Source organism: Ornithodoros turicata, chromosome 5, assembly GCF_037126465.1.
Source record: "Ornithodoros turicata isolate Travis chromosome 5, ASM3712646v1, whole genome shotgun sequence".
NCBI classification, from domain to species: Eukaryota; Metazoa; Arthropoda; class Arachnida; order Ixodida; family Argasidae; genus Ornithodoros; species Ornithodoros turicata.
This window is the reverse complement of record NC_088205.1, coordinates 42,400,528-42,417,459: the sequence shown is the minus strand read 5'-3', so window position 1 is coordinate 42,417,459 and position 16,932 is coordinate 42,400,528. Positions and strand designations below refer to the sequence as shown.

The 16,932-nt window shown below is 45.0% G+C and overlaps 1 protein-coding gene across 2 annotated transcripts in view; it reads left to right on the top strand.

The window, feature by feature from the left end:
• Positions 1-16,932, top strand: part of LOC135395589 (uncharacterized) — a 71,957-nt gene that overhangs the window by 5,173 nt on the left and 49,852 nt on the right. For both annotated transcript variants that reach the window (XR_010423196.1, XM_064626703.1), the window contains exon 2: positions 16,179-16,316. Coding sequence is in view for 1 of the 2 variants with exons in the window: in XM_064626703.1 (XP_064482773.1) it covers positions 16,179-16,316 (138 nt within the window). In the remaining variant the exon portion in view is untranslated. The remainder of the gene's footprint in view (positions 1-16,178; positions 16,317-16,932) is intronic.

The window sequence follows — 16,932 nt, the reverse complement described above, 5'->3', positions numbered from 1 at the left end:
GCACAAGACAGAACGCCTTTATGGGAACAGATATATGACATGATTGCATTCCTACTATAATAATTATTTTCATTCTTGCTAGTTTAGAAAAACTATTACAAAACTATAATTTTAGGAGTCTTAAAATTCTACTTTCTATGCAAACTAGAATTGCCCTATTAATTGGATCACTATCAATCAAGCGCTCCAAGTCTTTCTCTCTCCCCATTTTAGCCTACCGGATCCTGTTATGCAGTGAAACAGCCTCTTATCCAAAATAATTAATTTACACTGAGGGTGGTGTGCTAGGAATTTCTGTCCTGCACTCAGATGCAAGCATTTCTGCATGCAAACAGCTTACTTCTTCAACATACCGAGGTCCTAATGACATCTAACAAACTCACTTCTCATGAATTCATCTTTACAAAGCGGCTTTCTTCTGCATAAAAGCAGTGAAATGAGGAAAGAGCAGCGAAAAATTGCACGCACTTGTGCTGGAATTGCTATGGCTTCAAAAACCAAAGCATATGCTAATAAACTAAGGAAAGACACTCATTTCTGGTATCAGCTAATTCTTGCATAATGCTACATACGTAGCCGCATTGTCCCTTCGTAAAGAAAGCACAGGACAAGGGTATACAAATTTCCTTAAGCAAGCAGGGAAAAGGCTTAAGACCTCAGGAATAATCGCAGAGTCACCGTACATCACTACGAAACTCAACGGCTACCACAAGACAACAACAAGATACTAGCGGCGGGTAAAATTGCAACACTGCTAAACAAGTTCAGACAAGCCATGATGACGTCACAAATCAAGAAAAAAGCACACACACACACACAGACAGCAGCTCAGGAATGCACAAGGAGATGAGCTTTATAGGAATTTCTACTCCACACTCAGATACCACCATTTCTGCACAAATACTTATAAATGCAAACAGCTTACTCCATCAACATATCGAGCAAAGTGAATTCTGACACTCAACAACATATAACAAAAAACAAACAAATTCAATTCTCATGAACTCTCCTTTGCCAAGCGGCTTTCTTCTGCTCTACCTGGGTGCTGACTGTTTACCTAATCTACATTCTGAGTAAAAGCAGTGAAAGAAGAAAAGAGCCGCGAAAAATTACACGCAATTGTGCTCCAATAGCTGTAACTGTAAGAAACCGTAGTGCACGCTAATAAACTGAGAAAAAGGCACTCACTTCTGCTATCAGAAAATTATTGCATAATGGGATACACACAGCTGCGTTGTCCCTGCGTAAAGAAAGCACAGGACAAAGGTATATAGGTACACAAAACGAACAGGGAAAGTCGCTTCTACTGGGGCAGCATAATGCGATATACGCTGAATTTTTACGAGTGAAAATTGCAAGGCACTGCTAAGCAATTACACACACACATAGGACAGCGCATACAACACACGATGGGGAAAATGCTTAACACAGAGCGCTCAGGAATAATCACAGCGTTACTGCACATCGCTATGAAGCTCAACGGCTAACACAAGACAATAACAACAAGATATTAGCGAAGGGTAGAAACTGCAAAAAGAAAGACACTACTGAACAAGTCTAGACATGCGACATCGAATGCGAAACACTGGTCATCAAGGGAAAAGGTCTGTGCCTGCGGCAGGAAATCATAGAGCATACACAAGTTCATTTTTCTATTTCGCGTAAGCTAAACGCGGTCTGCTTGGAAAACGACACACACATTTTCTTAGGGAGAGGAATTTCTAATCCGTGCTCAGGTACCAGCGTTTTTGCTCAAATACTCATAACTGCAAAATTAAGCACTGCTTACTTCATCAACATATCGAGCACCCAATGAAATCTAACAAACAAACAGCCCCACTTCCACTGATAGAACACTATTCAGCTTTACCAAGCCAAAGCACTCCTACACTTCTACTGATAGAATAGGAGCTAAAGACTTGAACCACACGATAAGAACGAAGCACACCGCTTCAGGAAGGCATGTGCACTCAGCAACAATCAACGCTCAGCAACTCAACGCAATCAGCAGCCACTGCACGCAATCAGCAACCACTCAAGCATCCAAGCACTCAACATTCACATCTCATCACTGGAACCCGCCTGGATCGCAGCGCTCTTGTTCCCGCCATCCCGCTGCTGCTGCATCAACAGCCGCAAGCACAAGCCGTGTGTCCAGTCATCCACCGTCCACGAGTCGTCCTCATTCTCCTCTTCATGGTATCGACGCGAGCTTCAATCCCATGCACCGCTCCGCGTCTGGGGGGGGGAGTGATGTGGCGGCCCGTGGACGACGATGTCGACGTGCCTCTGCTGCCACGCGCTACGACGCTGGCACGGCAGTTCTACCGGCACCGTCCTAGCGTGAGGCCACGTCCATCTGCCCGCTGGGACATTCCATCATCGCCGGTCAGGACTCATGTAGGGGAACACCACCTCCTCTACAGGCATATCAAATGCAGCGCAACAGGATCCGCATGCAGAACTCATAAAATAGCCTGCCCAAAACAAGCTATAACTTCACCAGGGTCGCGTGGCCATTCCATTAAAAACGCTCGTCATATCCATGAGATTACAATGCAAATGCAATAACAATTATTTTTTAAACCACTATTTCACGCAATAGTACATAAATGTATCACTCGTGTCACACGAAAAGGCAAACACAAAGCACTTACTTGTCAAGTGGGATCCCTGGTTCAGAAAAGTGCGTGCGTGCACACACACAGACACACACTCACATTTTTTGTTTAGACTTTGTTTAGACCTTGTGTTTGCGTTTGTTGTGCCAACTAAAAATGTGAGTATGCAGTGCTTAATTTTGCAGTTATGGCTATTTGAGCAAAAACGCTGGTACCTGAGCACGGATTAGAAATTCATATATTTCTCTGCTCCCTAAGATAATTTGTGCATCGTTTTCCAAGCAGACAGCGTTTAGTTTACGCGAAACAGAAAAATGAACTTGTGTATGCTCTATGATTTCCTGCCGCAGGCTTAGGCCTTTTGCCCGATGACGAGTGTTTCGCATTCGATGTCGCATGTCTAGACTTGTTCAGTAGTGTCTTTCTTGCTGCAGTTTCTAGCCTTCGCTAATATCTTGCTGTTGTCGTCTTGTGTTAGCCGTTGAGCTTCGCAGAATGTGCGGTAACGCTGCGATTATTCCTGAGCGCTCCATCTTAAGCCTTTTCGCCGTCGTGTGTTGTATGCGCTGTCCTATGTGTGTGTGTGTAATTGCTTAGCAGTATCTTGCAATTTTCACGCGTAAAAATTCAGCGTATATCGCATTATGCTGCCCCAGTAGAAGCGATTTTCCCTGTTCGTTTTCTGTATACCTTTCTCCTGTGCTTTCTTTACGCAGGGACAATGCAGATGTGTGTATCGCATTATGCAATAATTTTCTGATAGCAGAAGTGAGTGCCTTTTTCTCAGTTTTTTAGCGTGCGGTACGGTTTCTTGCAGTTACAGCTATTGGAGCACAAATGCGTGTAATTTTTCGCGGCTCTTTTCTTCTTTCACTGCTTTTACTCAGAATGTAGATGAGGGGAAACAGTCAGCACCTAGGTAGAGCAGAAGAAAGCCGCTTGGCAAAGGAGAGTTCATGAGAATTGAATTTGTTTGTTTTTTGTTATGTGTTGTTGAGTGTCAGTATTCACTTCCTCGATATGTTGATGGAGTAAGCTGTTTACATTTATAAGTATTTGTGCAGAAATGCTGGTATCTGAGTGTGGAGTAGAAATTCCTATAAAGCACGTCTCCTTGTGCATTCCTGAGCTGCTGTCTGTGTGTGTGCTTTTTTTTCTGATTTGTGACGTCATCATGGCATGTAGGAGCATGTTTATGGAGGAGAAAAAAGCATTACGATTCAGTTCTGTGCCTGGCTGTCGGATGGAGCTGACGCATCGTTCTGCGCTCCCTGTGACTCCTGTTGTGGTGGGCTGATTTGTTGTGTAACTAATTCTTTTGCACATGGTAACTTTGTCCCCCCCTTTTTTACGATTTTCATGCCCGTGCATGTCGGACGCTGGTTGCTGTTGTCCAGGCATCCACGCCATTTTATATCTTCTGCAAAAGCCGCCTTGAAAACGAGAGTAGCGCTGGCGTGATTCTTAATAATTTTGTCATGAGATTAGTTGAGAAAGTAACCGCTAGGGGGTGCAGATGCGGGACTTTATAGAGGAGAAAACAGCATTACGAGTCAGTTCTCTGCCTGGCTGTCGGATGGAGCAGTTGCATCATTCTGCGCTCCCCGTGACTGCTGTTGTGGTGGGCTGCTTTGCTTCCGTGCCTGATTCTTCTTGTTTTAGCTATTGATGGTTAGCATATTTACTCTTGCTTTCACACTAGTCCTCTGTATTATGAGTGTTTTCTCCTTGCATGTCCTGAGCTGTCCTAACCTGCCCAGACATGCCATGATGACATCACAGCTGACGTCACAGGATGTCCGGATGTGCTGGTCACTGTGTTGCTTTGCAACCTGCCTCTGTGCTCCGTCGCCCAGCGATGATCAGCGGCCGTCCTGGACAGCTTTCTTCAAGATGAGCGTCATCTATCTTAAACTAAACTCTTTCTCTCCGCTCTATTTCTATATATTTCTTTTATTTTCTACCTATTTTTTTATTTTTTATGGACTGTCTCGCTTATCCGGAGTTCAGATATTCGGAAACCTCGTTATCCGGACTACATTATCGGGAACGAACCTGCTACCATTGGATTTTGTCTCGGTTATCTGGAATTCATTATCCTGATCCAGACAGCAAGTACGGGGAACAATCCTCCAGGACCCATGTTATTCTGATTCGCTTATCCGGAAAACTGTCAACGTCCTCTGTCCCTGGTATGTGCTGTGTTCGAATTATTCCGGAAAAGGGTCACATCTCACAGGGCCATTCTGTAGTGTTTGACCTTCTTTTCTTCTGAGGTCACTCCTTTTTGGTGCGTGCGGGCACAAGGAGATAGTAGACGATAAGCGAAAGAGGTGTGCTGCACCCATGGAGCGCAAGAAATCCACACGTGAATGTGAACGTCAAAGTCCAGGCCGTCTGAAAGCATCGCCTGTCTTTTTGCCTCTGCCAAGGGCATTTGCAAGAAGACAAAAACATATGCGCAGGACCAACTTTCTCAGACATCGCCCTTTATTGAACAGCGGGGTGACGCAGCTGGTGCCGTGGCTGTGACGAAAATAGTGTCACACGCGTGCCTGCTAATTTCAAGAAGCTCACTACGCACGAATTTTTCAAGTACCGATCTTTTCCTTGTTTTCTTTCCTGGAGCTATAAAGAGCTGTCCCAAATTTTTCGGGTTTCCCCGGAAGTATGCTTGGTCCGGTTATCCGGAAATTCGTTATCCGGACGAAAAGGGACGACTCCCGAGGTGTCCGGATAATCGAGACATGACTGTAGATGCTCCTCAATTAGTGTGATGACTCACTGGATGATCCTAATTACTGTGGGGAGTCCCAAATTGCTCTAATTGCTAATTAAATCGTGGTTAAGGCCAGTTGTAAGTTGTGTGCTGTGAGAGTCCATCCCATACTACTATACTATTAACTCGGTACCCTTTATTGTAACCAGGGTGTCGAACCGCAAAAAATACGGGTTCGGTTCCAGTTCGCATTGCTTGGATTTCGTTTCGGTTCAGTTCCGGTTTGGCCGCGCAAAAAATCGAACCGGTTTGCAAACCTTAAATCTTAAACCTGTTTGCAAACCGGTTCGCAGCCCGGAACCGGTTCAACGCTCCCGTTTTATATCTCCCATAAGACTGCTTTTATCAAGAAATGCATGGCTAGTTGCTTATTGCCGTTGTCTGTATTGACGTTTTTAGTGGCCAGATACTCCGTTTAGCGAGAGGAAGGAGAAATGACTGAACACTTGCAAATAGCGTCCAAGTTGATGAAGCGCTGTCTTGCTACTATCTGTTCCCAAAATCGCTTTTTTACACGACAGCGCCAGCAAGATATACTTAAAGGAAGCCAAATACGATAGACAGCATTTTACATAGACGACGATACTCAGCCGGCACACTGCCTTCGCAGTGTGAATCGATGTGAAACCCTACTGAAGGATGTCGAAAATAAGTTTGCCAGCTTCGCTCTGTCCGAGCTCACAGCAGTGTACCGTTAATCCACAACACAAATGCAATGTGTCACAACACAATTGCACTACCAGTAAGCAGGACTATATTTATTTTTCAAACCACCACCAATCATAAAGGCACCGTTCTGTATATGCTCCTTCGCCACGTCTCATGCTTCTGGCTTGTTTAATATTGACTGCTCACGTGTAAAGAAAAATCTTGAGCGTATTCGTCCTATAGAGCTACGCAACTGCAAACCACTAATATCCCATGGATGTCCAGAATAGGTCGCGAACGTCTCGAATATCGCAATGTTGTCCGCACGTCCAGTGGACATCCATGATATGATCGCAAATCCGTCGCAGACGTTCCAAAATTTCAACATCCTATGAATTCACTGTTTTAATCATGAATAAAAGAATTCTTTATTTAGCATTACGTACAGTGAATTTCTTCCTCGATCCTTGTGTTATGCGTGAGTACATGTGCAGCAGTAGTGATAGAATTCTGTGTTGGAACATAGATATTTCTGGACGTTTCTGTGGTCGAGAAAGGGAATGTGCATCACACACTCTTCTGAGAATCGCCGATATATTCCTGACAACTTTTTCAGACCAACTCTCTGATCGTTTTGTACACAAAATGACTCCGTAAGTCCAGTCTTCGTTCGTAAAAGTCCCATTTGCACTTAACCACTAAAACCTTGAGTTCATTCGGGTTTGCTTTACTATGAAGACGTCGATAGTGCCATATGCGTCGATTATGTGATCGCAGAATGTGTTGGTAGGTTTATTACATACGAGTGCACAAAAAATGTTATCAGTTTCCACCGCTTACCTAACGCTTTATTAAGCAAGGAGGCGCAAGCTACGGCCACCACAATCCACTCTACCGCTTTGGAGCGGGATGTACGATGTGCATACATTGGTGCTCGTGGTTGTGCTTCTTGAAGAATCCATCTCCGTTTGTGCCAAACAAGAATGAATCCTGCAGCAAACAATGTTCTTCTCGCAGTTGTGTGTAAAACAAACTAGGAATTGTAATCCGAAACTTTGGGCCTAATGAACGTCCCCGCAATCCTGCTTCCATATTTTCAAAATGCTTACGTGAAGCATAGTGTGTTATTTGTTGTCCCAGGCGAAAATCTGGACTGGTCCCAGAATGGTTCCAGTTGAATCTGGACTGGTTCCAGTTGGATGTTTGGTGGTCCCGGAATGGTTCCAGTTGAATGTTGATGGTCCCAGCTGGATTCCCAAGTGGGGTGGCTGGTTCCACTTTGGTGACATCAGTGGTACCACTCTGGTCTCAGATGGTTCCAGAAGTTCCAGCTGGAGCCTCACAGGTACCATTTTGTTCCCAGAATGGTCGCTGAGACTCCAAGTTGGGCAGCTTCCCAGCTTCCCCCTTTGAGATTTCATCTTGTCCACACTTGCCATGTTTTGTTTGATATATTACTCTGATCTATTTTAGCACAGGCATGGTCTCTTTTTATTGCTGTTTATCCAGGTGCGCGCGTCTGCGAATGTTGTAACTCCAATTCGTGCACATTCTCATCTGAGGTGAATATCACAACATATTAAGTACCAGGGAAATGTAAAAAAATACATCTCAACAACAACAAAAATTAAGCTAAATATTAGAAGAAAGACAACAACAAAAAAAGAAAATGTAATTGCAGAGGCTGATGCAATGTGAAGACGCCACGGCAATTCAAACTTGAAACGGCGAGAGCCGAGAGGGAGAGGAGAGAGCGAGAGGCGAGCGACGGAGCGAGAGTGGCAGGTGGCAGTTAGAACCGGTTAGAACTTTGAACTTGGACGCGTCGCGGCAAGTTGGTTTTGTCTTCAGTAACGGTCGCAAGGATGGTGATGGTGTATCTCCTGTGCAGTATTTACGTGTGTTTCAGTGCGCTTTGTAAGACAATGCGATGATAATGGCTCCTGTGCAACACAATGTCGATTTCCTGGAAGAGTTTTGACGCCAAAGAATACGTAAACGGCGTAGAGGCAAGAACGCACTGTGAAACGCCAATCGGACCGCACGTCGCGAATGTTTGCAGGTATGAGTGATCACCGTGATGTTTTGATTACTATTAATTAGATGTTTCATTTTAGAAACTTCGGAGGAACTTGAAGAGAAACAGGATAAGAAGATTCCGAACGTACGGTGAAGAGGAATGGGGTGTATGTCGCGACCTGCATGGAAAACAGGAGTGTTGTGTCATCTTCTCTAAGAAAATACAAGATGTGAGGTGGCCAACGAACGAAAGCTCCCTGTGGTCCGTGAGTGCATCGCACTGTCAGGCATATGCTTTGTCTAGACACAGTGAGTGATCAGACTTATACTACGTGGTATGTAAATGTAGAGATGTATTGATTATTTCTTTCTGCTCAGTGTATGCTTTTAGCAGAATAAACGGTAATTACTTGAGCAATATGTGCATTTCTACGCATTATTTTCGGTCATGCATTCAGTGGTCCCAGCTGCTAAGTGGCCGGATCCCGGACCACTTAGCAGAGGGGACCATTGGGTCAATTCCACTGGTTCCACTTCAAGTGGGACCATCGTGAAGCTGGTTCCACTTTCAACTGGTCCCAGTCACTAAGTGGTCCCACACTCAAAGTGGGACCTGTCCAATAAACCACTTTGAAGTGGTCCCACTCCAGATATTTTCCTGGGGTGTTATTGCAACACAACGCTTTATTGCAACAAAAGTGGACGGGAACGGGAAGTGAATCGGGAACAGGGCCATTCTCGTTCCGAGCGGACAGTGAGAAGCATTTCACATGACAGGATTTGAGTTTGTGCACCCCCAGCCCAGCAAACCAGAGACGTCCCCTGAACATCAATGTGATATCCTGACTCGGAGGTTGGAACGTCCCAGGGAACACGCCAGAAATCCCATAGACATCATCTGTACGTCCAGGGGACAAAAAAAATCTTCCCCTGTTGCACATTCCACGGACATCCCACAAACGTACAGTAGACGTCCGTGGGATATTGACAGCTTTGAGATCGAGACGACGCATGGATGTTTATTGGGAGCTTGAAGTTGCTTTTATCATCTTCAAACCATATTTTGAAACATTTTGCGAGAGTTGGGGGTGTGTGTGTGCGTAGGGGGCTGGTGTCGGCACCATTAACGGCCCCGTAACTATAGAGAGTGGCCACCACATAACTATTTCATTCCCTGTTGCCCCACTGTACCCGTTTCTGGTAATTCCCATAACCGACACAGAGCGCGGTGGTTTAAATAAAGCAAACAGAGAAATGGAAAAGCTCACAGTCCAAAAAGCTTCAAAAGGTACTAGCATTCCCTTTCCAAGAGAAAACAAATACTATATTGCTTGTCGCGCGAACTTCCGCGAATTCGAGGGTACTCCTCGCCTCTGAAACAAAACGGATGGTGAGCTGTCTAAGTATAATCCGATTATGCACAAAAACAACAGTGAAGTGACGAGTTGCGTGGTGTATTAACTCTGCAACAAGGTAACGTCTGTGTTTCTTACTGCTCTTGGTCTGAGACACTCAGTATAGGTTCATCGAAAGTCAAATTTGAGAGTGCCACAGAATTCCGCATCTCTGCATGCGGAATTCTGTGGCACTCTCAAATTTGACTTTCGATTATACTTAGACAGCTCACCATCCGTTTTGTTTCAGAGGCGAGGAGTACCCTCGAATTCGCGGAAGTTCGCGCGACAAGCAATATAGTATTTGTTTTCTCTTGGAAAGGGAATGCTAGTACCTTTTGAAGCTTTTTGGACTGTGAGCTTTTCCATTTCTCTGTTTGCTTTATTTAAACCACCGCGCTCTGTGTCGGTTATGGGAATTACCAGAAACGGGTACAGTGGGGCAACAGGGAATGAAATAGTTATGTGGTGGCCAGTCTCTATAGTTACGAGTCCGTTAATGGTGCCGACACCAGCCCCCTACACACACACACACACACACACCAACGCTCGCAAAATGTTTCAAAATATGATTTGAAGATGATAAAAGCAACTTCAAGCTCCCAATAAACATCCATGCGTCGTTTCGATCTCAAAGCTGCCAATATCCCACGGACGTCCACTGTACGTTTGTGGGATGTCTGTGGAATGTGCAACAGGGGGAGATTTTTTTGTCCCCTGGACGTACAGATGATGTCTATGGGATTTGTGGCGTGTTCCCTGGGACGTTCCAACCTCCGAGACAGGATATGACATGGATTTTCAGGGGACGTCCTGGAGACGTCCAAAATGTGTCGCAGACGTCGAGACATCTTATGTACGTCCCATGGATATTTTTGATTGGATTAAAACTATGTCGCAGATGTCACAACTGTAGCTATGTTCCATGGACGTCACATAGACGTCCAGAATGTCTCCTCAAAATATTTTAGTTGTTGGGGATATCCAATACATCGAGATTTGGATATTCTGAGGCGATCGCATCACGAACCAAAAAGTATGTGCAAACCGGGGCTGAATTACGTTTATCGGAAACAAAGAGCGGTCCTGTGCAAGATTGCAAGATTTCGTTCCTTCCAGAACTGACCGTCTATGTTACGTTGAGCACTCATTGAGAAAGAGGCAGAGATACGGAATTCTGTGGCACTCTCCAAATTTGACTTTGGATGAACCTACTGAGTGTCTCATACCAAGAGCAGTAAGAAACAGAGTCATTACCTTGTTGCAGAATTAATACACCACGCAACTCCTCACTTGACTGCTGTTTTTGTACGTAATCGCATTATACTTAGGCAGCTCACCCTCCGTCTTGTTTCGGAAGTGAGCAGTACCTTCGCATTCGCGGAAGTTCGCGCGACAAGCAATATATAGTATTTGCTTGCTCTTGGAAAGAAAATGCTAGTACCTTTCGAAGATTTTTGGACTGTGAGCTTTTCCATTTCTCTGTTTGCTTTATTTAAACCGCCGCGCTTTGTGTTCTTTATGGGAAAATTTCAGAAACAGGCATATAGGAGAAACGGGGAACGAAATAGTTATGTGGTGGCCACTCTCTATATTTACGGGTCCGTTAATGGTGCCGACACCAGCCCACCCAAGACTCCTACAAAATGTTTCAAGATATCCATGCTTCAGTATATTGTATTAGTAGGAAATTTGAGTAAGGCTCTGCAGCTAGTTAGCTTTGAAGATGATGAATGCAACTTCAAGCTTCCAATAAACGTCCATGCGGCGTCTCGATCTCAAAGCTGTCAATATCCCATGGGCGTCTACTGTACGTTTGCGGGATGTTCGTGGAATGTGCAACAGGGGAAGATTTTTTTGTCCCCTGGACGTACAGCTGATGTCTATGGGATTTCTGACATGCTCCCTGGGACGTTCAGACCTCCGAGTCAGGACATCACATGGATGTTCAGTGGACGTCTCTGGTTTACTGGGCCGTAACTATGTTAGAAAATGTTATACGATACACTGCAAAAAATCATGTGTGTGGTAGAATAAAAGATATGTTACAGCATATTCTTGTTGCATTTTGGGTGAATGTCAGCATAAACCACTATAAATATTCCAAACGATATTAACAAGAAACATGCAAACGGGGATATCCTCTGAACGTCCGAATATCCCGTCGCGATATTTATAGGACGTTCCTGAGACGTACAAAAGCGAGTTTTTTGCTAGTCCTATGGATGTACAAAAGACTTCTACGGGCTCTCTGGGCAAATCCCCTGGATATCCGAACCTCCACGCCGGGATGTTACTGGGATATCGCTGGGATATCTGTGGTTTGATGCCTTTCAGAAAAAAGACCAGTTCCTAGCAGAGGACGGCCATATCGTCTGCTTGGAAACAAAGCGTTTGACAAGCTTACTCATAGCACCTCCTCTCTGAAGAGCAGACATCGCAGCGCGTACGTGGGTCTCTATCCGCGGCGCTCACAAGGACAACTGCGCTTCAAGGTGTTGAAAAAGACGCTGAAGGCATACTTACTTTACGTCCTCATTTGTCTGCTAGGTGAGGATTGCTAAATCCATTTTATGGAGTCCAGTGTGTCCTCGTTTGGGGGTTAAGACACTTGAACTCTTATGCTGACGTTTATGTCCGAACCGTGTCGTTGCGAGCCGGTTACCGATGTTGTTGTTTTTTCGGTTCTATTCCGGTTCGGGTTCAACAGTGTCATGAAAAATTTCGGTTCGGGTTCAGTTCTGGCAAAAATAACGGTTCGGGTTCGGTTCGACACCCTGATTGTGACTTTTAGCGACGTGTAACCTCTATATGGACGTAGATTTTAAATTATCATAGAGGTTACACGTTCGACCTCTATTTAGAGGTTAAAAACGACCTCTAACTTGACATTGTAGAAGCAATAGAACTTACTTCTGAGTTCAACCCAAATCCAATCGTCGTAACTTATAAATGTACCCTTTATGCACTCTTAATCTGGTTCCCTCTAACATTACTTTCAAACGCAAGTTGTAAAATACAAGTTATTAATGCGTTAGCATTAAAGTCCTCGCTAGGCAAGAATCGCCTCGGGGTCTGTCTGTGGCCACGGCGCGGCGCGCGTGCGCGGTGAGTGCAGAGTGAAGGAGAGGGCGCGACGTCGCACGTGGCGCCGGCGCGTCTGCAGTGCTATGCAGTGCCAGTGTTGCTACATCTATAGATTTGTATGGAGATCTCCGGATTTTCGGCAACATCTACCGATCTACAGAGTATTTTTGAAATCTACAGATTTTTTGACTCCATAATATAACAAGCTTGAGCATGGGCTACACAAAATACATGAACATACACAACGATCGTTGTGCATGTTCCTGTATGTTCCCATGCTGAGGCTTGTTTCATCAAGGATTTCATGCACCATGCAGCTAGCCTGCGTTTACGGTATGTCGTCAGATTTTTGAACAATCGTTAAAAAGTTGTGAGGAGAAGCCCAATTCACGATGCGCAACTCTTTTAATTTTAATTTCTTATTTTTAATTTCATATTTGCTGCATGGTGTGCGTGTTAATAAATGATTATCAGTATTATCTTTTATAGTTTGTATCACTCGTGGCACGGAAGCTGTTCGTACTTAATCACACGATGTAGATAGTAATCATCATGGTTCGATCGCTTATGCATTGATTTGTCTGATGATGATGTTTTTTTTCTTATTCTTGCTGCCTCCACTGGAAGCAAATCGATCTCGCGCATTCGGCGCGCATTGGCGCCGACCAGCACCGACGAACAGATAGTGGTGGTATGCTATTTCAGAGCGGTTTGCCTGCCGATTTGTTGCTCGGTTCTTCCCACAGAGCAGAGCCGGCGCCGGGATTTGAACCCGGTAGAGCCAATCCATTCTGCGCAGCTCCAAAATAACTTTTACCCCCATATTATTTGTTGTTTCGATGCAAAAAGCGAAATAGAAAATGGCAGACGATGAAATGCACGAACTCCTGGCCTAAAATCGATGTTAATTAAGCAAATTATATGTTTTACTGCCATCTACAGATTTTTGCGGAAATCTCCATACTTTTGAATAAGTGATCTCCATAACTTTCCTCCGACGGGTGTGGCAACAGTGAGTGCAACTGTGGTTGTCGACTGGTTTGGACGTGTCTGCGTGGGCACGCCATTGGTTATGAAAGCTGTGCGAAGGAATAACCCCTACTAAGCAAGCTAGCAAGCAAGCGGCAGCAAAAGAAGACTGACGCTGCGAGACGGCGCCGCCAAGCTGAATCGGAGGAAGCCCGAAAGCTCGTTTAGCTGCGAATGCTGTCTTGCGTTAGCGTTGTGTAGGATCGTGTGAACGGTTGTGTAGCGTTTGTGAAGGGTCGTTGAAGGGTTTTGTAGCGTTGTGAAGGGGAGTTCCCAAAGGGGTTTTCAAGTTTTAATGGTAATGCATTTCCGTCGAATCCACCAATGGATCGACCATGTTTTTTGTGCTCGATGTAAAAGTTACAGCCCATTCAAAGGTTACGTACGTGTGCTGCCTTCTTATAGGTTACATTGTGAGAGAAACAAACAGTGGCACAACCCATAAGGACGGCGTTACACTTTGGAAAATTTATTAGCGTTACTTATAAAAGCGAAAGTCCGACTGTCCGAGACGGGAAGAACTGGTCCGTCGTTTAGGAAGAAAATCTACTAAGTTGCTTCCCACAGAACCAGTAACTGCCCCTGGACATCCGACAAGGATCCGAGCATCCGCAGCCTAACGTGAACATACATTGAAGGCCTCCTGGACGCGTTAGTTGGGATGGTCCAAGGCGTATACGCAGCAGACGTCCCACATATATCACCCTGTGGACACCATGCGCACCCCATCCGCACTGTGTCTATAAAGAGCCGTTTGAGCACCCCTTTTCGCTCTTCACCCTCCGCCTCTTTCTTCTCTCCCGCTCTGCCGTCTGACTGCGTCGCCGCCAAAGGAGAAATCTGCGCAGAAGGCTTGTTTTTTCGCAACGCGCGGAAGAGAAAGTCACGTGATGCCATAGCCCATTGTGCGGATGATTTCAAACGCCGCTGGAGAGGCTGGAGGAACATGGCGGCTCTGCAATGGCGTGGAGTAATACGGTAATTTTCAAGGCGAACAGCACCAGTACAGCTTGAATTTTGTGAAGAGTTAGGTGCATATACCTTGCAAGTAACGGATTATCCATCGGAGGCCACTATCTATGGCCGAAACAGGTAAATGACCTTAGTTTGTTAGCGCTCGCGTTTTAGACTCCTTTGTTTTTCAAGTCGCTTTAGCCCACTGTCCAGTGAAAAAAAATCTAACGATCCTAGCTGAGCTTGTGATACAGGAATATTAGCGCGTGCGTGCTAGTTTTATTTTGTGATCCACTCACTGTGTTCTTGATGTTCTTTCAGACTTAAACGGCTATACCGCTCACATCGGCCATTCATTGCTGTGTGCGTCTCAGCGTCTCCCAGAGAGTGTGGGATGTTTTTTCTGTGAGCAGTCTTGGAATTATATACGGTCTTATGCGTTACAGGTAAGAATGCTAGGTAAACGGGAAGTATTGCCGAACGGTCGTATGCGTACGTGCAAAAGGCACAGACCGATGACGCTTGTATTATTTCTGTCGTTTCTATCAGTGTGCCTCAGCGGCAGAACTTGGCCAGTGAGTTCCAAAGGCCGGAAGACACAGAAAGGAACAATATAAAGAGACCGGTAGCCATTCATAAGCCATGATGGAGCGTGATTATACAGTTGCGTCGATTCCATGCAAGATTCCAACTAACGTTACGGCGAGCAACATGGACGTTTTTTTTTCTTGTTTACATGACATGGCGATATTGTAATCACGATCTGTATGAACGTGAATGATTTGGATATGGCACCTTGTCACGTTCTTTCATTATTTATACTGCTTATGTGCCGACAGGCATGTGCGAATGCACATGTAAATAAAGTCCACATAGAAATAAAGTATTTTGGGTGCACACTTGAGTCCTTGTGTTTATCTCATGATTACAATTACGATATTTCCATAGGCGCGCGATACCTATGGGGCCGGAATAGAGATCCTCCACAGGTCCCTCGAAGATCCGCATCGGCGGTCCTGCGACGTCCATTTCGCATAATTTTCTCTTGATTAGCACGGTAGTACGGGCGTACTTAAAACGTTGCCGGGAGCAAATGTGTACGTTCGGGAGACGTACCCAACATCCACAACCCGACGTTCGCTGGATGTTGGTGGGCGGTTAATGGTTCTGTGGGTTAGTGCATGCATTAATAATTTCCATGTGATTAATAACTCATAGTCCTTTCATGGTTTAATAAGATAAATGTGTAACAGGTCAATAAGGAAACAGAGTGAACTCAAATAGACGAGTTCAGAAAATCCCAGTGCTCTTTGCGCACGCATTGCATCCTGGGCGCTTGCTGAGCGGGGGAACAAAGAATAATCCTTCACATTTCGCTTTCGCTGACCTTGACACGTCGTGGACAATGGACCGGCAGGGGAGAAATCGGAACAGTTTGGAGGCCACCTGTTTCTTTGGTATTAGTAAACTCCCACAGTTCAAAGCGGCGCTAAGGGACTAACTCTGGGATTTTCTGAACTCATCTATGGAGTGCAGTGATTACAAAATATACGCTCTACAACCATTTTAAACTGCATAAGTATAGTGATCCACGCGAGGGTTCAACTTGCTAATTATCACGTCATTTACCTGGCGTATGGAGGTCAGCAGGCGGCGGTTGAACGGCAGGTGGCGGTTGGCAACAGCGTGTATCAGAAAAAGCGGGAGGAGTGTTTCGCTTGCTGCGCGGTGTCTCGCCGCCTTGACATCCGTTGCATTGGAAACAACGGAATTGAAAGTGGCATTGTAAGTAACTTTTCGTATTTACTAGTAGTTTCTTGCGTAGATTGCTCTCATGTTAGCGTAATGTTGCATGGATGAATCATGCAGGTGCATATGATGTCACTGACGTACACCGACATTCGAAGTGTCACACGGGGGCCAGTACCGTGTATGGCAGAGGGAGTATGGCCATTAGGAGGAGCCTAAAAAAGAGGCTCGACCTGTCAATCAATCTTAGGTGCATTTCATTGGTTACCGTTTTCCATGGGAGCTGCCATGACACAAAATTTTATCCAAGATGGAGGATGGTGCGTGGAACGGCGAAGCGGAGATTTCGTGACAAAAAATGTTCACAGACTACTTTAATTTCATACTGTGAGTATATATCCTCATGTACGCATCTGCAAAATCATTCTCAACTTTCGCTCCGCCGTCATTATTTACGCGAAAATGGGATGTTTCGTCGCTAACGTTAGGCCTAGTTAAGACCGTGATACCAAGAAAATAGCAAGAAGGACGACCCTTATACGTAGGATTTTGCATTATATAATTGCATTTTATTTATACGTACATCTCTGCTCATTTTTGATTCGATCTACTTACATTACATGGTTTAAAACTTCATACCGGCAGTTGTACG